This window comes from Dermacentor variabilis, chromosome 8, assembly GCF_050947875.1.
Source record: "Dermacentor variabilis isolate Ectoservices chromosome 8, ASM5094787v1, whole genome shotgun sequence".
NCBI lineage: Eukaryota > Metazoa > Arthropoda > Arachnida > Ixodida > Ixodidae > Dermacentor > Dermacentor variabilis.
In genome coordinates, this window is record NC_134575.1 from 134,352,468 (window position 1) to 134,374,280 (window position 21,813).

The 21,813-nt window shown below is 45.4% G+C and overlaps 1 protein-coding gene across 4 annotated transcripts in view; it reads right to left on the reverse strand.

The window, feature by feature from the left end:
• Nucleotides 1-21,813, reverse strand: part of LOC142591290 (uncharacterized) — a 145,703-nt gene that overhangs the window by 88,940 nt on the left and 34,950 nt on the right. Inside the window, exon 3 of one of the 4 annotated variants that reach the window (XM_075703619.1) lies at nt 1,593-1,988. The exons of 2 other annotated variants lie outside the window; for them this stretch is intronic. In XM_075703619.1, coding sequence (XP_075559734.1) covers nt 1,975-1,988 — 14 coding nt within the window. In that variant the 3' untranslated portion in view covers nt 1,593-1,974. Of the gene's footprint in view, nt 1-1,592; nt 1,989-10,851; nt 10,984-21,813 lie in introns of those variants that run through there. One more of the 4 variants, XR_012830441.1, reaches the window with a different exon arrangement.

The following is a 21,813-nucleotide window of genomic DNA, read 5'->3' on the forward strand; positions in this document are numbered from 1 at the left end:
GCTGTCAAGAAATTAACGAAATTACCCAAAAGCAGAAGCGTGCACAATGCATCACAAGGTCACGAAAATTTAGACGTTTGTCTGAACAGGACTGTGCTTGAAGCGGCACTTGTGCAGCAAGGTGAAGCCTTAGACGAGCCGACTTGACTGGCAAACCCAGTGCACGTTTTAATGATAAATTCTGGTGATAATCGTCGTCACGGAAGTGGTTGGAGCACAGCACTGTTGTTTTTGAGGGCTTGAAATTCTTTCGCTTCACAGCAGCCTCCCACTTCGTTAAAAGCTTCTTGTCTTATGGGAAGTAATGGAAGACAACATCGTCGCGGCCGCTGGTGTTCGTGCAAACGTAGGCTGAGCAGAAAGCCGGCATGATCGGCCCACTACTTCAGTTGATGCTGCGCACGTTGACTACCACTCTACATACACGCAGACGCACCAACAAAGGAATGCAGGGTCGATCGAAGCAAATTACGATGGCTCGCACGCAGAAGCAAGCACCGTAGCAAGCACGGTCAGGCACTGTCGCGGAGGCTGCGAAGGAATGGAACACTAGTGTGGACGTCACAACACGGCGGTTTCCGGTCTCCGCTCGCATCGTCAGCTTCAGCAGCCGCGCGCGGCATTCGACGGGGGGCGGAGCTACAACGCAATTTTAACCGACGATTACGTCGCTCCTAATTGAAAAAAAAATCCAAATTTTACCTACATGGTTTATAAGTTTCCCGCATCCGTATATGAGCGTCTTATTGAATTCGACAGACTCTTCAGCTTCCCTTTAACAATCCCCAACTTTAAGCAGAATATAAACACCACTTAATGAACTGGGCTTTGAAGATTCTCGATCTAAAATCCTCAAAGACTTCTTCTGGCGTTTAATCTGTTGAGCTCATTCTGTATTCTCAAAAGCTGGCTCTCTGCCATAAATTCTCTAAACGCAACATCAGCTTCCTTCTCAAGATGGGGTTGGCCTGTGGATAAACTGGATAATCCATGACAAACATCATGAACACTCTTATATGTAACCAGTGGGTTCACTCATGCAGCCGTAGAATTATGTCATGCAGACACATGATAAACTGAACCTAATTTCGTAAAGTGTTTCATGCCTCCAAGCGTTCTCCAGTTGTGAAAGCTGTCTCCACTAGCTAAATGAGCGATGAGAATAAAAAAAGAACTTCAACATACTAACAACACGTTGTCCATTTGCAAGTAACCAGCAGTCGTTTTGGCTCCTGGGTTGCCTGGTGCAAATCTACTATGCCACAGTACTTGCTTTACCCCGTACTAGCCACATTAAAATGCAATGTATTCAAAGCCCTTCCCGTCTATTTTTCTGCTCTGGAAACAGTTTACCATGTATACAGTTGGCGTCGACGAAGGGGGCAGAAAACACTGTGCACCACTGATTTCTAATATGTTTTGCAGGATGCAGCACGCCACAACGAATTCAGGTGAAGACAGCGGAAATGCGGTGTCGTGCAGTGGCTTGTACTGGAAGCAGGGCGTATGGTGTACTAACTAGTGCGTGCGATCAGATAATATGGCTGCCGTAAAAAAAAAATCTTTGTCGTTTTTCACATTTTAGAAGATGTTGTCTCTACATGTCTGTTAAGCGTATTGATGACAATCTCTTACATCAAGTTCTTTCTCATTTGCCAGTGTTTCCATTGTGCGCCACTTATGTAAGTGACACTGGGGACACTGCAATGTATAAATTCTGGATGCCTTGAAACACTGCTCTTGCCTGCTTGGGTAGTTTATGGCACATCAGGCAGGCATCTTAGGGGAAGAAATGCCACACACCCTTGCAGACGGTGTGCTGCTGCAAAGTTGTTAAGCACCAACTTCGGAGACAAGGTTGGCTTAAGTCGAGGGCGCTCGATGTGCTGTCCATTCCCTGTAGTAGAGATCAGTGGTGTGGACCCTTTTATACTGGCTTCCTTTCTGGTCGGAACCTTGGCAACAGCTTATACATTACTTTTTTGAACCTGCAACGTGCGCACAGAAAGTCACATCACTGTGTGTTGATTCTATGGTTTTATTTTTCTACATGTTTTTCTCAAAGCAATAAGAATACAGTTCGCAAATTTTACACTGTATATAGACAGGTTAGTTGCTAGACAGGTGAAGCGTTACCAACATTCTGACCGAATGCAACAATATAAGCATACACTGGAAAGCTACACTACAATTTAAATTTACGTGAAACCGCGTGAGCATACAGTATGCTTAGTGTATGCTCAAGCCCTGTGTCAAGTAAAGGTTTCTTGCCAATCGTTTATGGTGTATTTCTACTTATTCTGAGTCGTCAAACTGTGCAATCAATGTTCCAAGTTTACACATTCTTTGCTTTTGATTGCCTATGTGATCCGTTTCCTACTTACACATGCAGTAATCCCACTGCAATAAGGAGAAAGAGTTTGAAATAGAAATGTGATTGTCTTACACATTTTCTGAGTGCAGGAACAACGGCCAATAGCATGTGGTTGAAGCTACATAAATATTCAGTTTTCACACAGCTTAATTGTTCAACAAGGAATAAAGAGGTACGCTGTGCACCTCTGCATGACCAATATTATGTGTCTACTTGAGACTGCATTAAGGCTGCAAATATAGCTGCTAACCTGACTACATCGTCACGTTAGAAGGAATTTGCAATACTTACATGTGGGGAATATTTGATTCCTTGACGAGCAGCTCCTGCATTTATGCTCGGTAAATGCGACGTAATCTGCAGTCGCCGAGTTACTCAAATGAAACATTTTCTCTCTCAAGAGGTCAAAATCTTTATTTATCAGTCACAAGACAATCTGAATAATACTTTGAGAAACATACTTACAAACACATAAAACCAGATTACAATGATGCCCATTAAATTTAAACCCATATTGTAATAAAAAAATTGGAGGACGCTTAAGCTTCGCCTTCAAGAGTGGAACGCGACAGCGTTCCCGTCGACCCGCCAAGGGGTGTAAGACAATGGGCTACGGCGCAGCGACTACGCGCCCCGCATCGGACGCGGTGAGCGTCGATCAACGCAGCGTTCGGCGCGACAACGAAATGTGCGCCTGAGCAAGCGACGCACGCCTGAGCCTTAGAAACAGCTCGTTTCTAAGGCAACACCGCGTTCACTAGAGGCGCTTTTGTACCGTTTAGAAGCATCGAACTCGTGGCTCAGTGGTAACGTCTCCGTCTCACACTCCGGAGAACCTGGTTCGATTCCCACCCAGCCCATCTTGGAAGTTGCTTTTTATTTATGAAGTGCCTGCCGTGATTTATCGCTCACGGCCAACGCCGCGGACGCCGACGCCGACACCGACACCGACGCCGACGACACCGGCTTTTCTGCGACACGAGCTCCTTAACGCTATCGCGTTAACATACGCATATTCTCTAAAGTTGCATCAGTATTACAGCGCAGAAATATTGTTTAAATCAATTGGCTCCAGCTTCTCAAAAATAAAGTGTTGAATTAAAAGTTAAACGTAGAACAAACGTGTGCAAACTCACAAAATATTGACACTATGATCGAAGAGAAATATGCGCTACATTACTGGCCAGTAAAGGCATTTCTGGCACAAAATGCATGCACTTATATTGCAGAGATTACCAGAGGAGCTGCTAAGCATGGGGCTGGTAATGTAGATAAATTGTGCAAGAAACTTTTTTTTCTGTGCCATATTCTAAGACAGCAGCTCATTTGATAACATCCTGTACAGCGTATGAATGTTCCTGACTGAGAGTAAAGTGCATTTATTAATGTGTTGTATATTCTCATGTGAGGCCGCAGGTCTAACTAGCTTTGCTAATATCTCATATAAAGTTATTCATGTATGGGCTGCGCCCTGTTCTTTCTTTGTCCTGTCGTGCTTCTGCAGCAATATCCTGCCCGGTTTTAAAGCAGTACAGAGGCGTATCATATTTCCTATTCGGTAGGCCTCCTCACGTTAAGTAGTTTCCTGGTACTGTTGGGATTCATCCTTTACACTTAGTCACAAATAAATAACTTTAAATTTACAATATTATCTAGTGTGTAGCAAATGAGCGTAAAATTGCAAGGAGCATTGGCATCAAAATCTCGCGCATCAAATTTCTTGTCATATACGGTAGCTTTTCATCGCCATTATGGTAAGAATGCTATACTTCTGAGGAGCAGCTTGCATAATTACATGATCAATTAGTGTGACTCGTTGAAAACGCAATCTAACTAAAGTATAGCATGCCTTCAGATGTGAACCAAAAATCATATGTGATGAGTGTCATGCATCAAAGGTGACGTAAGCATAAGCGCAGGCAGGATAGTGCACGAAAAAGACAAACCAAAAAACAAATCATAAATTGAGAAAGGCACTATCCTTTTTCATATATTCCTTCCATGCACGTGGATTTTGTCCGCGACAATACATAAACTTGCACAATGAACCGACTACCTGAAACCAAAGCTTTTTTTCTACTGAAGTGGTTAAGATGGCTAAAGTAAGAAAAATGATCGCCCTTCACAGAATCTTCGTCTCAATACAAGCACATATGTGTCTGGCAAGATTAATACATCACCTCACTTGTGCACTCTATCTTAAGTCCAGAAATTTACTATGTGCAAAATGCTTTAATGTTATTTTGTCTTAGAAAATAGGTCTACAGAAGCCATAAAACCAAGGGGCTTTTGCTTAACACTATATGTTCACATCCACCAATTGAGGAACAAGTGTTCTACTCAGATGTTCTCAGTACTCTTCAATGAACGCATCTCTACCTCCACTAGCATACTTGGTTGGCAAGTAGACTGAGACACCCTAATCAAAATATCAAATACCTGCCAGAATCTATCGCATGACTATTTCGCAGAGGCGAAACCACAATCCTATTTTTAAAGTAGTTTTCAATACCAAATGACTCTCCAGCTTCTAAGACGTAAGGTGTGCACCATAGTGTACAGTTAAAGGCCTTAATTGCCCCTTGCTTTCACTTCGGGAAGCACGAGCAGTTCTAATGAGATGGTTTCATGAGCATGCACACAAAAGATAATGTCTTCTTAAACACGAGATTCTCTTACCCCAATGCTTCCCCTTTCTGGAACCTAAAAGGAAGCCATACTTCAAAAATTAGTGTAAAAATAGATAAAAGTGAAGGCCCGAAAATATGTTTGCTTCATGTCAGCATTTAAAATACATAATAACAATGGTTTGTATTTGCCCCCTTGCATTCACATGCTGTTAAACGTAAGCTATTAAAGCTGTTAAATGTATGTAAGCACCTAACCAAGCATGAGCTGTTGCTTGTGATAGTGAACACAGGCACCACGCTCATTGCAAGTATGTATCGTGTCACTAAGCAAATATGCACTTTCACTGTATCACTATTTTTTATCACATCAATATATCTGTTGAGAGGCAAAGCAAAAAGCAGCCACTTCTCGCAAAACTAATCAGCTTTTTGTAAACACATTTCTAGCTTTTCAATGACACTTGCTCCTATGTGTGTGTCCAGAGAGCACACTTGATTTTGACTTTCCCATCAGACACACTACATAAATATACCATGGTATACCCAATATACCCGCATTATAGTTTTCTCGTCGTAATTGCATGGCAATGTATTTTTATTCTTCGGCGTGCGCTCGTCTGCACTATGTGGAGTCGCGCTGGGCTGGCTCTTCGACATCCTTGTGTCGTTGCAGCTGCCTTCTTGTGTTATATAAAACCGGCGCCAGGATAATATCGTGTGCAAAAGTCAACATGAGGACATGGTGTAAAACAACATCAAGAGACTCAAGAAGTAAGGTCATGGCACTAAAGGAAGGTCTTAGCTTTTAGTCTGGCTACTGAAATGCTTGCGAAACATCTAAATGACAGCAACAGTCAACTGCTAAACTAACTTCAATTTTTAGATTGAAACAAAATATAAATAACCGAGAGTTCATCCTCGTTCAGCGCCCAATGTTAGAATACTCCTACTAATAGATATAATATTGGTCAGTGTCAGATATCATAAGTCTGTCATTAGTCTGGTGTGTCGCAAATACCACTCGTGACACATCCTAAGCACGTGCCCAGTGTGGACTCCGCACCATTTCTCGTTGTGCCACTGCTCAAGCCGTAATTTGAAGATCATATCTGCAAACGTGATGCTCAGTAGGGGTGAAAATATGGTCCTCCAGTTCAATGAATATGACCTGATGTGCCTATAACAAAGGGCAACAAGGCTTGTCATGGCATGCTTACCCACATTGCAATACTACCAAGAAAGTTCACTGCGGCCTGCACCTAAGCTTACTAAAAGGCATGAACTTATTTTCATTTATGAGGTGTGCAATGGAGTTAACTTTTGACAGACTGGACTATGCTGCAGTTTCAAATCTAGCATTCCACATTCTTGAAGGCATGTAAAAGTTACAATTAGACCGCAGTTATTAGTTTATAAGACCAACTCTTTTTTTTTTTGTGTACGACAGACGACTCGTAACGCTGAATTCAAGCAATGTTTTATTTTGGAACTTTATTTCTCCACTAAAGATATTAAAACGATCAACACATTTTGATCTGCTATGCAGTAGCAAGATGCACACATAATGCTTGCAACCCCCAGAGGAAGGGTGATTTAGCTGTTCATTTGACACAATTCTGAAAAGCCAACTCACATTAGAACATTCACACGCATGTCCAAAACAATAAACATATGCAAAGCGCCCCTGCGACTGTAATTCCACACAGCTGCCGTTATTGGGGGCGAGATCTACCACTGAAAAAGCTAGCGCCACCGTCGGCGTGTCGTGGCATGAGGGATCACGTGGACAGAGCGGCCGCGTCGGCTGCTTCGGAAGCGCCGGAGCGAGCTGAAAACGAAAGTTTAAAGTCCCACCTGTACCGTGGTTCTGATTAAGTGGTGAGGCTTTACCGCCTTGGGTGTCTGCTTGAAAATGTTTGGAAGTACTATGATAGGCAGTCGCTGCCTTTGGAGGCGTGAAGCAGGGTAGGCTACTGCTCGGTGCCGCAGTGCCGTAGGTACACAACGGGAGCCCGGAGTCAGCCTTATTCACAAGTAGCCGCAGGGCAAGGGGCTGCGTGAAGCTTGGCTGGCGAAACTTAGAATCGGCAGACTGCCATCGGCTACAACTCGGGTATGCAGCAAGCACAGACGGGAGGAGCATTTCTGCTATCGCGCCGGCACTGCGCGATGTTCGTATAGTAGCAGAAAACGCGCAATGAGACGTTGCCCCCGCCCGCTGCCCAACTAATGTCATGACGGTTTGGTCTATGAACTTGTTGATGCTAGATACTGGCAAGCTCACTGGAACGGAAAGGGAGCGGTAAGACGCACATTAAAAAAAAAGGCACAGCACATGGTCATGTTCGTGTTATTAATTAGTGCACTCGATTACGAAAAACAAGCAGAGGTAAATCGCACGCTGAGAAGACCGAGAAATATACATTGCGACGCAACTTGAGAAATAATATTGAAATGTCCACGAATTTAGAAGACAAAAAGAGATGGAATCGTTGCGACGGCACATCACAGCCGCCGTAGTTGGGCGTCGAAGTCTCTATAACGGAATTATTTTTGAACAGTTTTGATAGCGTCCACGCAACAATGTTTGCTAGTGTACTGTCAAATGCTCATATGCTGAGGCCTACAGCTCACGGCACGGTGCGAAAACGCGATCACAGCGAAAGCGGAACATTGTGCGCGGCCATGCATGCAGACGCGCATTCGGTCGCTGCGAACCCATGCGTTCGCTGCATTGACGCTTTGTTCTCTTATGCTTCATTTCGTTATACAGACAACACACTATGCGAATATATTTCACATAGTCTACTCTCAGCGTTTGGCTACCTTTCACGCAAGAAGCCGGTTCGGGAGACTCCATCGCGGCGACCGCGCAAAGTGGCGTTCACCGTACATATTCAGTAAAGAGATGGCGTCTGTAAACGATTCTGTGCTTTCAGTTTACCCGAGATTATTATATCGACAGTCAAAAACTTCTCTCGTTTTGAGTTTACCTATATAAATGTCTAGGAGGGCTGCCCCGTGGTGTTTTTATTGAGCGCCGTAAACGAAACCTATGAGGAGCGCGCAGCGTGATGCCCCATACTACGCAAGAGAGGCCCTTCCGACAGAGGGCGACTCCGCAACTCCTCGCCGCCAATATGCGATGCCGATGCATAACTCACTGCTTGACAATTCACCTAGTTCGTAGACATAATCACCCTTTCAGATTCGTACCGTGCTCGAAAACCGCAACAGGAGACATAAAATGAGACATATAATCACACCATTTCAATACGTGAGCTAAAAACAGTTCAGTCTTAGGGCTAAACTTCACGAGAGTGATTCAATGCACGACGGCGACGAGCGACGGCTTCGAGCGAGAAACCGGGCCGTCGCTTGAACAGATCACTCGCTTCTGGAAATCTAGACTTCGTTGCTCGTCGCCCGGAAGTGCTATGAGCGACTAGTCAATAGAACGAAGCCGGAGCTGGATGTACATCCATCGCTCAAATACTACCGATTGTGGCGCGGAACGAGCACACGATTGAATTTCTATACGTGCAAGGATAAGACGCTACCGCAAGACCTTCAGAAATATTTTGTGCTACTTTTTACAATAACACAGATCAACTTATAATACTAAAGCACGCGTCACGCTAGTTTTGACGCGTATTTGCAGCCTTCATACCGGCAACACCAGGGAGACGTCGCTCAACATCGTCGCTCGCACGGAGTACAGGCTCACTCACACCGGGGACTGACACTGGTCGCGCGACCAAGTTGGTCGCAAAGCGACCAGTCGCAAATAGTCGCTTTTCTCGAAACGCGAACATTTTGGGCTAGTCACTCGCTGCTTGATTTTTCAGTCGCGCGTCCGTGATCGCAAAACTGATAAACCTATCAGCGGCGCACCGGAAGTCATCTTTCATTTGTCTACATCCGGCATCCCCCCGCATCGCGGCAAATTCCGCGTATATTCCGAGAGTTCTCGCTGAGAACGATGATCTCCGGAATTGTGACTTGCGGGTCGCGCTCAGCCGGGCTTGCCGTTGTGAACATCAGTCTCCTTCGGTCGCTTTTTGGTCGCAAGTCGCAAATGGTCGCGCGACCTCTTCAAGTCGCCGGTGTGAATGAGCCTTACGACTTGTAGGCGACGAGCAAACGCCAAAGCCATCTCCATCGTGTCTTTTGCAGCCGTCGCGCGCAAGATCGCTTATATGTGGTTCGTACTTCATTCAGCATAAAACATTAATTCCTCATGCACTTACAGTGAGTTCAAGATAAAGCGCCCAAACGACCTCTTGCATCATGCAGCTGCATGCCTGCGGCAAAGTTCCTAACTAGCACTGGCGCTGCACATAACTTCAGTGGTTGCAGATTACCCATAGGCGACACACCGTCAAGCGCGTGGCTTATTTATAACGAAAGCATGCCGCCAGCAAAATGACGCCTTCTGTTATGTGACTCCTTATTTCAACAGCGTTCCGTACACAGCACACTGCCAAACTGAATAAACTCAAACACACACACAAAAAAAACGCTAAGCGTTTTTTTGTGTTTGTGTGTGTTTGTGTGTGTCTGGTCCTGTCGTCTAGCGCTGTTTGAATTTTATTGTTACCATGGAACACCAACTCGCCCAATCCGCTGCCCTTCAACGCTAAACACGCTCCGCATAGGCTTGGAATCACAGGCTGATGAACAAACTATTTTAAGCGTACTCTCGTCTCACGTCTCATTAGACATACCATGGTTCTGGTCGAGTTTGCGGTTTTGAAAGCTCTTACGGATAGCAGCAAGTGATAAAAGCACACGCATTTATCGCGACGACTGGCTTTTTCGATTGACATCGAGAGACACAGCGCGCCTGCCCAGTCCGTTGTCAATCGCGTCGGCTAAGCGCCGCGACGACTTCCTGGCGATAACATGTCATATACGCAGAATGTGCACCTATGTTAGACTTCGCTTACCGTGGAGGATTTGTTGTAATATCCAACGAATGACGAACGACTGTCGTGTTTTCGCGGTGACGCGGGATGGCTGACACACCATCTCCCTTGGATAGTCCTCGCTGTTCACTGGACGGATAACCTTTCTCCGGTGCTGTGCTATTCCGCGATGTTGAGTGCGCGCGCGCGTTGGAGCAACTCCGAGTGAAAAATAGAGCACTCGCTCCGCATTCCTTTGAACTGTGGCTACCTATTTTCTTAGAAGCAAGACAGTGTGTTCTTTGCTCAGCGTGCGTGAGTGATATATACGTCGTCATGTTCGGGGCAGCCTCCTACAGTTGAAGCAAAAGATAACGCTACGTTTTGTTCTCTATTGCCGCAAGAGGAGAACGGGCATTCTACTCTCTCTCAAAAGGACAGAGTGAAACGCACATTTCACTCTCACCCTCCTGACAGAGTCAGCAATACATTTCACTCCACTCGACATTTTTCGAGAGTAAAACAATGCTCTGAAGAGTAAATCGGCCACTTCACTCCTGCGATACCCTCCCTAATTTTTAGAGTGTAAGATATCGTGCGGCGCATCAAATGACGGTGTTGGTGCAGCATTATTGCAAGGCTACAATAGTGAATGGCCACCTGTAGCCTATGCATCAAGTGTCTTAACGCGTGCCGAGCACAGCTATGCACAAATTGAAAAGGAGGCACTTGGAGTTTGTTTTTACTCTGAAAGGTTTCATGAGTTTGTGTGCGGAAGAAAAGTGCTTATCGAAACAGACAATACGCCGCTGGTAGTGGTCGCGCAAGAGGAAATTGCCGACATGCTACCACGAGTGCAAATATACTTTCTGCGACTAATGAAATAGGACTTTTAGTTTATTCCCGGAAAGCAGCTGGTTCGACCTTACATGTTGTCGCTGTCGACGGCCGACCAGGGCGAAGACCGCAGGCCACAGACGACGTGGAGATTCATTCTGTGCGGTTCTTGGGCTACGTGGTCACTTCCGGAACGCAGCGGTTACTGCAGCAGGAAACGTCTTGTGGCGACTACCTACAGACCGTGATGAAGAGCTTAGCAAGCGGGCAGCCGGTGAAAGGCAACCGCAAATCTTTCGAAAGAACTGTGGATCCTTAAATTAGTAGTGCTGAAGGGCTCGCAAGTTGTTATATACTGAAGAGTATGTGACGAAGAATCCTGAAAATAATTCATGCTGGCCACCTAGGGTTGCAAAAGTGCAAGAAGGAGGGCTCCAACGCATGTTTTTTGGCCCATTCTGAACGGCGAAATTGCTGCTCTAGTAACAGCTGCGCAATGTGCAGACAGTACGCTTAGAGGCAGCCACACGAACCACTTCTAATGCGGCCAGTACAAAAATGTGTTTGCTGTAGGATCGGAGTAGGGTATCTTATCTTATGCCGGAAATTGGTACGTGGTTGCTTAAAACGTCTTCTCCAATTTCCCCGAGGTTAAAAATTCAAAGCACAAGTTGGGATAGTTGGTTTAAGATGATTTTTGCGAAGGGGAGCGCAGAAGCGTTGCGGAGAAAGGAGACATGGACAGCAAAGACGCTCACTTGCAACTAAGTATACACTCCGAGAAAGAACGATTTCACACAACCTAAAATGGAGCGGGAAGAAACACAATGTTCACCTCGTCTTCACAGCTCCTCTCAAGCTTTCTCGGCTGTGCACCCTTGCAAATCGGCCATAGGAAGAACAATACCGGTGAAAAACACACAAGAACGCTCGCTTCCGGAGCTACCGAAGCTGTGGATACAACATACCAGTCGACTGTGGGATAGCTTATATTTAGCAGACAGGGCGCTGTCTAAATTACAGGCTAAGATAGCATTCTTCATTTTTGAAGGCCCGGAGCAACTCCGCGCACCTTCCTGCTCACTGCAAGGATTGCGGCTGTAAGCCCCTTTTGGAGAAAACCGGGATTAAAAGCAGATCCAAAGGCACACCCGAAAGGGAAATCCTCGCGGCAGGTCAGGTTCACGCTGATGCTAAACATTGTATTAGTGTACCTTCGGTGCATCTGGTCGGTAAGGAATCTACGTTCGTCGCCATTGGCTGAAGTTTCTACGCCACCCCCTCTGTGACTCTCACCCCGAAGTTTTTTTTTTTTTGGAATGAATTCTGGCAGGCCACTTGCACGTGCCGTGGTTGCTATCACCTACGCTATAGCTGTCATTAATGTAGTGATGCATGTCCCGTCAGAGAAATCTTGTACATACAAAAAACGTAAGCAATTTTTTTTTACAATTATCGATGACAGCGCATGCGCAATAACGTTCCTGGTGGTTTGTCTCTGAAGATATACTTAGTCGCAAGTGAGCGCCTTTCCTGTCCCCGTCTGCTTTTTCCGCAACGCTTCTGCACTCCCCTTTGCAAAAATCGTCTCTAATGGGCTTGATGACGCAGCATAAGCTGTTTGAACGTAGCTTCGCCTTCATTTACACACTTTGCGTCGGTTTAGCGAGACAGAAAGTATGATTTGCAGCGAAACTAGGGGGCCTGACGTGCTTTGATGCTTGCAATGCACACGGTTGCGAGATGGCTTTATCATCGTCTCGGCAGCAATTTTGACCTACCGTCGCGCCATCTATAGTCGCTGGAATGGCCGAATACTGGAAACTTTATTAGCCGTTCTTTTACGCGCGCCAAGGTTGAGAGCTACTCGATCCGCGCCAGCTGCTGTGGTTGGCCCCCAGAGATGCTCGCTGCCTTCTGACAGAGACGTAAACCCCAACATAAAAGTCGTTGGCACGCCAGCCTCGTTCAGACACACTAGGTCGCTATTTCAAACTTTGCTATTCAAATTCTACAATCAGCGCTTACGATTGGTGGAAAATTGTCGGGCCACCCGCACTTCGCCTGTCTGTCACAAGACGGCACTATAACCGACAAAACTCCCCATCTGATGATATGTGTACACTGATGATGCATCATTAGACCAGACGAAAGAAAAATAATTATTTCTGAATCGACGCCTTTTTTGCCATTAGCCCTTCTCTATTGGTCAAACGTTTCCGCGCTGCGTTCACTTCGCTCTGTCACACGACGTCATAAACCCGCGACAACTCACCGCGTCAAATTGACGCATACGCATTAAAACGAATTAGTATGCCAAAGAAAACAGATTTTTTTCTGAATAGCTCTGCACTGCCCCGTTTACACGGAGTAGAAAACGGAAGCCCACTAGTCACTCTGGCAATGGCAACTCGCCACTGCTGGGCAGCATGTAAATATTTTCGTATAGTGAACACATTTGCCTGGCAGTATAATGTTATCGAGCCCTTTCGGCACAGAACAAAGTTACTCTGCTGATGATCAGTTTCAGCAGCATTTTAACCTTCCTGCGCACACAAACGCTTTTTTGCAAATGCCACCGCAAGCTAAGTAAGGCGAAGCGGGGAAATCGCAGACGCCGCCACCAGCTTCCTCATTCGCTTATCTACTTTTACCGAGCTGGCTTCACCCCATTGAAACTCTCCCCACTTGAGCATGCTTTTCGCCTCACGTCAGCTAATTAGAAAATAAATACTGCTCAATGCAGGCAATACTATTCGCTTTGAGATCAAAAACGACAAGTGAGCTCCTATAAACGAAGAGCGCGCTTGGTTGGGCTTTTGCAAGGACGCTGCGGGTCACCACCCGATGCTTGCAGCGGCGCTTAGGCACATTTGACATCAGGAAATTGGAATAAATAAGATTCGAGTAGCCTTACGTTATAGGACCCCTAATCTATTCTTCCACTGTTACTCACAAACATACTCAGAAATACTCCACTCAGCTGTGTTCATTAGGATTCACTCAATCAGACCCAAAAGGTCTTCGTGGCCCACAGATGTCACGAACTCAGACTTAGGAAAAAGACTGCCAAAAAATAGCGCACACAGGAAACATATAACGTGACTGACAACATACAACGTGACATACAACGTGTGGATTAGTATAATGTTTACATTCTTCCAGTGTTCAGAGACCCTTGAAGTCAATAGGCACTTTGTATAGACAGTCGCCAGTTTTTCAAGCATTATCTTTCCTCTATCTTTCATTAAATGAACTCGTCAGTGTATCCCGCTATGTACTTATGGATTAGGAGTCCTACCCCGCATTGCTTCTTTTCTGGGAGACCTCTATAGCACAGGACATGGTCGTTAGTGAGAAGTGCATAAGCGTCACCAGTTGTTCTAATATCACTAAAGCCTATGATATCCGATAAAAATGTCTGATAGTTCCACAAAGAGTCCTGGTAAGCTTGCCTATGAAGTTCGCGTCCTAAAAGTTGCAGGGGTCAGTTTATATTGGCGGCCTATCCGGGTTCAGAGATGCTTAGCATCTTCTGCTGCGTTACAGGTCAGACCACCGCCTTGGTCAGTTGTTCCGCGGTTGCTGGAGAGTGAGGGCCATTGCTTCATCTTCATCGAAAGAGTCATTTGGGAGGTAGTGGTCGAATACTACACCAGGCACCTCAGCCCACTTCTTATTCTGGTGAATGAGTGTCTTTTGTTGAAGCTTAGTCGGCCTTCCTAATTTGGTTGTACCTGGATTAGTGGAGCCCCACTCACTCTCGGCATCTTATGGTAAATGAATGGTAAACGTGTAGAAGTACGAAATGCAAATGAAGATGCCAACATTTTATCAAAGCTGAGTTTTACAGCCCTGGTGGCACAGAAACTAATGGGGCTTTTGTTAACAATGAGGTCACGTCTTCTATTTATGCCACAGCGATTGCGTGTTGGCAGTTGGAAAATAAATAACTTTAGTAGTAACTACGATGCTTTCCTCCTAGTTCACGAATTCTAACTAACTATATAATAATAATAGTAATAATAATAATACTACTCAAATATAAATAAATAGTAATTTGAAATACAATTCTAATGCACTGAAAAGCCGAAGCTCATACTATTCGAACAACGACTATGTTGACAGCACGATGCCAAAAATTAGTGTTACAATGCCTGTCTATGGATGGAGCATGAATGTATGTAATGGGTGCTGTCAGATTTCTAATCAGACGCCAGCATTTTTCTTCATACCGAAAAGTTCAGGCTGGTTACGGGGATTTGAAAACGGAACATTTGTCGGAATTTACGAGCATATACTAAGCGACTACATGTTAATGTATTCCCCTATTTTGCTGTGCTTGCTCTTGAGAAGCAGTGCAACAGCTCGACGCTGCGAAGATTTGGCCGAGACTGAGGCTGAATGCTAACTCTAAATAATGTCACACGACTGCCGTTGCCATGCGTGTGCTTACGAATAAAACAAATGAGTTGCTTTTGTACTGTAGATGAGCTCTGGCTACATTACGGACATGTTGTTCTTCACCTTTATGTTTTCATTAATTCTTATGTCAACAAACGCTATTATTGCCTGAAAATCTTCACAAATTCTTGTCCATTTAATTAGAGTAGAAAAAGGCAAATTCCAGGGTGTTTACTTCGGATAAAAGAGTGAGTGGGGCAGTGTTGAGCAGTGACAAAAAAGTAACATTGAAGTTACACCAAAAAGTCACCGCCACTCTTCTCGCTCTCGTTGCGGCTTTCAATCTGGCTACAACCTTCAAAAGGCTTAGCTACAGCTAACATCAACAGCCATTTATAGCTTGTCAGTTCTTATAACGCTTATAAAGCCTATAGAGCTTCTTATTTATTTATTTATATTCAATACAGCCAGTCCCGTGAAGGACCATAGCAGGTGGACATACAAAAATGAAATACATGGCCGTAAACGTCCTCGGGCCCTATAACGTAAAACTATTGCAATATGTTTCTATTGCAATTTCCTGACGTCAAATTTGCGTAACCACCGACGCAAGCACCGGGCGGCCACCCGCATTGTTACCTGAACAGACCAATCAAACGCTCTCCTCGTTCATAGGAGGTCACTTTTGTTTGCTTGCAAAACGAATAACATTGTCTGCACTGAGCGACTTGCCGTATCTAATTGGCTGACGAGAGGCGAGGAGAACGCTCAAGTGGAGAGGGATTCACTGGGGCAGAGCCAGTGCACTGAAAATCGATAACCAGATGAAGAGGGTGGTGCCGACGTCTGCGATTGGTCGGCTTTCCCTTACTTAGCTTGTGGTGGCTGGTCGAAAATCGCAGCGGCATGCAACGAAAGCTTAAGAATGCCGCTAAAACTGACCCTCAGCAAAGAAGAGTTGGCAGAATGAGGTAGTAAACGTGCCGAAAGTGCTTGAAAACGGTACACGGTCACGCAAGACGTTTTATTATACGCAAATACACCCATGCTCTCCGGCAGGTGCGAGTAGCCAGCGTCTCATCGATCGGCGGCAGCCATCTTTTATTCCGTTGGGAACGGGGCAGCCTGCGGCTATTCCGAAAAAAAAAAGTTTTGTTCGGCATATTAATGCACCTTTATCGCGTACACGTCACTTTGACGAGATGAGTTTGTGTGGTTTTGTGACGTCGTGTGACAGGCAGGTTAAGTGGGTGCAGCCCGAAAACTTTTTACCAATAGCCGAGGGCTAATTGCGAAAAGGGGTCGAATCAGAAATAAATGTTTTCCTTTTTTCTGTCAAATCATGCATAATCAGTGTGTACACATCATATCAGATGGGAGGTATTGCGGTTTTTGCGACGTCGCGTGACAGACAGGTGAAGTGGGGTGGTGGTCGAAAAACGTTTTTGACCAATCGCGGAGGGCTGATAGCAGAATTGGAATAGAAAAGTTTGGAATAGTTTTACGTTATAGCGCCCCACATACAAATTGCGTGTCAATAAGCCGAACAAGGAACGTAAACGAACAAGGTAAGAATACATAAAAAAACAACAGAGACATCACATTTCTAGGAGACATGCGCAGCGATACAGAGAATACATCGTGAAAAGGACAGCAAACTGGAACAAAAATAACATTAAACACCTTCACGATAATCAGCATGGCTTACAAGGGTTGCAAAGCATATTATGTGAATAAGACTGCTTTACTGATTGCTTGATATGGATTCTTACCATGATGTGAACTGAGATAATGAGTCTGCAGAAATGACTGAAGGATCGAGGCCCTTATTCCCTTATCACGAGGGGGAAATAGGAGTACATGAATGTGTCATTATGGTATGAATATTCTGTTAAAGCGTGTACATGTCTATGTCTAGATGATCGTGACTGCGAAAAACATATGTATTTTGTTAGGTCTATCTTATAATAGTTGTGAATAAAGTTAAATAAAAACTTTAGCCATGCTTGCTTCGCTCTTGATGAGAGCGTCGTTAAAACCTACATAGCCGCAAGGATAGTGGGTGAATCTGTGCACTTATACTTGTAAATAAACCGCAGCAGTTTTCGCTGTACTTTTTCCAGTTTCGTTATGTTCGTAGGGGGAAACTCCCAAACTGTGTTAGCGTACTCCAAAACCGGTCTAAGGAAAGTAGTATATGCGAGAAGCTTAGTCGACGTTGCTGCGAGGCGGAGACATCTTCGGAGATAAAATAGCTTGAGTAATGCCTTCGAGGTCACGTTGGCAATGTGCGCGTCACATCTCAGGTCAGAAGTTAGAGTGATGCCCAAGTATTTATGCTGGTGAACTTTCGTTAGCACTGTGCCGTTAATAAAGTGCAGAAAGTCGTAAGGTAGTTTTTTTTTGTTACCGTCATGCAAACTGATTTAGTTGTGTTTATCCTCATTTGCCATTTTTGCACCATTCATCTAGCTGGTCTAGTGAGTTCCTAAGTGAAACATCATCTTCGTAGGTGTTAATTGTTTGGTAAATGATGCAGTCATCAGCAAACAGTTTGATGTTACAGTCAATATTTCTGGTTATGTTTTTATTAAAAATTGAAAACAACAGTGGCCCCAACACGGATCCTTGGGGGACGCCTGATGTGACAGGCACTGTCACAGATTCCACATGCTGAAATAGTAAGAATTGTGTCCGGTTTGTTAAGAAATCTGTTACCCAGTCTAAGATTTCCCCATTCCCAATAAAACCCCGCAATTGTGTTAATAATTTACTGTGGCATACGCGATCAAATGCTTTCGAAAACATTTGATCGCGTATGATAAGTTATCTGGCATAATTAAACCTTGTATATCCTCAGCAACAACTATAGTTAAGCACCGTAAGCTTGCTTCCCCTTCAAACTTTTGACTTACACCAGTATTGTTGAAGATCATGCGCAGTAAAGAAAATATGTATAGTAAACACAAAAATTGCCCACGTAAGCAATCTCTTAAACTTAGGTAGAGAACGTTTTGCACATTGCTGACATACCTATTTAAAAGCGTAGAAAACTTACTATTGAAATGTAATACATCAAACTCGGATCAATTCTCGAAAGAAATGGCAGGCACCTAATGCGTTTCTCAAAGGGTCCTACAAGGAGCAGAATAACAAAAATTCAAGAAGAACACGGCGTTTTACAAACCTTAAAGATATTGCACGCGCGTTCAGCAACTTTTTTGCTACTATGCCTGACATTGCCGAAGGTAAGGACCTTCGCATGTCGCACTTCTCACAGGAATCGCTGTATCTCTTCCAAACTACAGTGAGTAAAGCTCGCGCAGCGATTATGAATCACAAAAATTGTAGCCCTGGTTTAGATTTGATATTCTGTTATCACATTAAGGAAATCGTGTGCAGTTTATGTGAAAGTCTCAGTCACGTTGTGAATTTAATATTTAAAACTGCCATTTTCCCTGGTTGACTTGATCAAATATAATTCCTGTGAGTAGATAACGGACGTCAGATTATTAGAAAATTTCAGGCCTATATCTATCTTGCCCTGTTTTAGTAAGGCAGCAGCAAAGCTAATAGAACAGCGCATCTCTAACAACATGAACGTGTTCCGACTATTAACACCAATACAGTTTGGTTTTCGTCTTCGATGTTCTGCTATGCTAAATTAAATCATGCTGATTGACAAGGGCATAGTAGAAATTGATGGGGGCTAGTTCGTAGGCACTGCCTTCATTGATTACACAAAAACCATCATTTACCCTAATCACCCCATTCCCTTTAATTAACTCAGCGCATATGGAATAACTGCTCCATCTTCAGAGCTACTGCGAAATTATAGTGAAATATTTAGCGCGCAAAATGGACAAGGACACAGTGAACTATCGGTTACAATCGCTGACAAAGAATTTGCTTTTTTAAATATTCGTTGAAACTTTTTTAATCTGTGTTTAATCTGCTTGTGTTTATACTGACGACTCGTGTTGCACATGCTCAGTGATGATAGCTGTTATATTTGTGTTCTGTCTCTTTCCGAAAATGAAACAGTTGTGAGTAAGCGCTCGTGTGTCCCCATTCACTGTGTCCTTGTCGAGTGTGCGCGCTAAATATTTCACTATGAATTCGTACCAACTCGCCCAACTATCAGTTCTGCTACTGCGAAGTTTCTTACACAACAGACAACAACAGGTATGCATTTGAAGGCTACCGTCTTACACAAAAATAACTGACATTGGCGTTCCACAGGGACCCATACTCGGCCACTGATATTTCTAGTTGTTATTGATGATTTCCCGAACTGGCTAACTTCTGCAAAATGTCTTTTGTACGCGGACGACACGACTGTTTACACTTCCCATAACGACATCTGTAAACTAACTGCGCGTTTATATAATGAGCTAAATAATATCAGTAGTTGGTAGAAAAAAATAAGTTGCTCATTAACCACAAGAAAACAAACTATGATTTTTAGTTCGCACAATGAACCTCGACCAAGCTTACCTCCAGTGTACATAGCGTCTCGAAGGCGATCCTCACCTCACCACGTGAGGGTGCGGGAAGATGAGGCTGAGAAAGGCCCTCGTGAGGGCTCGTCTTCATGAGGAGGCCCATGTCTGATGACGACAATGTCATGACCACAATGGCATCACAAAAACGGCAAGACGTCAAATTCGTGACGACGACTGCATAACGACGACACAATGCCAAAAAATGACATTGGTGGCATAACCACGGTTCAATGACTGCGTCATGATTACGATGAAATGAATAAGAACTGGCATCCATGGAGCGACGAAGGCGGGTGGACGGCGACGTCATGACGACAAAGAACGAAAGCGGCAGTCTTCTGACAATACTCGGTCAGTATCGGCACGGCCACGTAATCTCTAGCGCGCTTGCGGAACATGCTTAAACAACTGACCCTGAGATCGGCTGGGGCACCGCACATGTCCTTTCACGCGAAATATGCTTGAGCCAGCGCTCCTGTCTTCAGCTGTTAGATGTACAGACGGCAGCACGAACTTTGAGTCTAAGCGGTGGATACGTCAACGGGATAGGCGCCCACACCTTACGCCATATATACAGCCGCGTATAAGTTGGCGCTGCTCCTGTTTCGCCTTTATTGATGCGAAAGCATTATATGTCCCATGAGGCAGAAAAGCCACCGTTGTCGTCCGCAACGAGTGGTACCGAAAATGGCTGACGGCGCAAAGAGTAAAAAATTGCAAAATATGCTCGGATTGACGTCAAATTCCTCAGGGAGCTTCCTGTAAACAAAACAGTTTTGAACAGAAAATGGCGTAAATATTGGTGTTGGTGGGAATCTGTGATGTGTGGTGCGCGACATGGTGCGGTGGTTCGGGACGGTCAGAAGCAGACGACACTGAGTGCACGCGCACCGAGGTGGAAAGAGGAAAACAACGACGCCGAAGAGCGTCCGGCACGAGAACGCGCGGTGCATGAAACAACAAAAAGAAGAAAAGCAACCAATCGGAAAAGACCACGGGGAGTCAGGCAGCCAATCCGAGAATGCCGAATCGGCCAGACCAGAAGAAAAAGCGTGGTGCGCTGGCAGAAAGAGCGGACACTCGAGGACACGCAGGGAGACGCCGGGAAGACGCCAGGAGAGTCCCAGGAAGCGACGGCAGGAGGAGGTCAACCACCGGAGCGGGCGTTGAAGACGGGCCGTCGGGTTCCGGACCCGAGCCCACCAGGACTACACCCGACCGGGGCCTCCTGCCAACCTGTTCCGCCAGTGGGCAGGACGAGAACAGTCGGGCTACGGGCCCGAGTTCTACGCCAGCTGGCCGGCCAGAACGCCCTCCCGTCTGTCGTGCCGCCTGCTGCCCGAGGCCGGCGTTCGAGCTTCTGCGCCCGTAGGCGAGACAAGAGCCGTCGGGCTACGGGCCCGAGCTCTACATCCAGCTGCCCGGCCAGAACGCTGCCGCCGTCTACTCCTGCCACCAAGCCGCCCGCTTTACCTCGCCTAGCCAGAGCTGGCGCGCTCATGTCGCTCGCCCGGTCAATCAGCTTGTACCGCGACCTATGGTGAGACCGGCGCCACTCCCTTCGCTAGCTTGTCGCCGCGTCGCCGCGTCGAGACTGTGACGCGTCCCCGCTCTCATGGCAAGCCCGGACTTACGTACTTGCTAACCGCATGCAAGCCCCATGTATGTTTCTATCCGCGATTATGCCTATTTGAATGTTTGTTTTCTGTTTTCTATTTTCTTCTACTTATTCTAAGCTTTCTTTTGTTTCATTAAAAGTTTGTGTGTGTGTTCAAACCAACGGCTTAGTCCTCAATTGGGTTCTCGGAGGCTCCGCCTAAGAGAACTAACCGAACCATTGAGTACACGAACCTTTGCCCCCATAAGTGGGTCATCACAAATTGGCGTCCGTGCGACAGGACAAAGCCGTTCGTTTGGATCCTTCTTCTAGCGGTTAGGAACTATGGCTAACACAAGAGACTTGTTAGCGCTAGCCGAACGCATGGGCCTAGAAGGTGCGGAGTTGAGGGCATGGTTGAACGAGCAGGAAGCGCGGGAGCGAGAAGAACGGGCAGCGGAGCGAAAAGAGCGGGCAGTGGAGCGTGAAGCCAAGAAGGAGGAACTTGCATTGGAGGAAAAGAATTTACAATTGCGGCTAAAAGTCGCAGAGGCTGAGG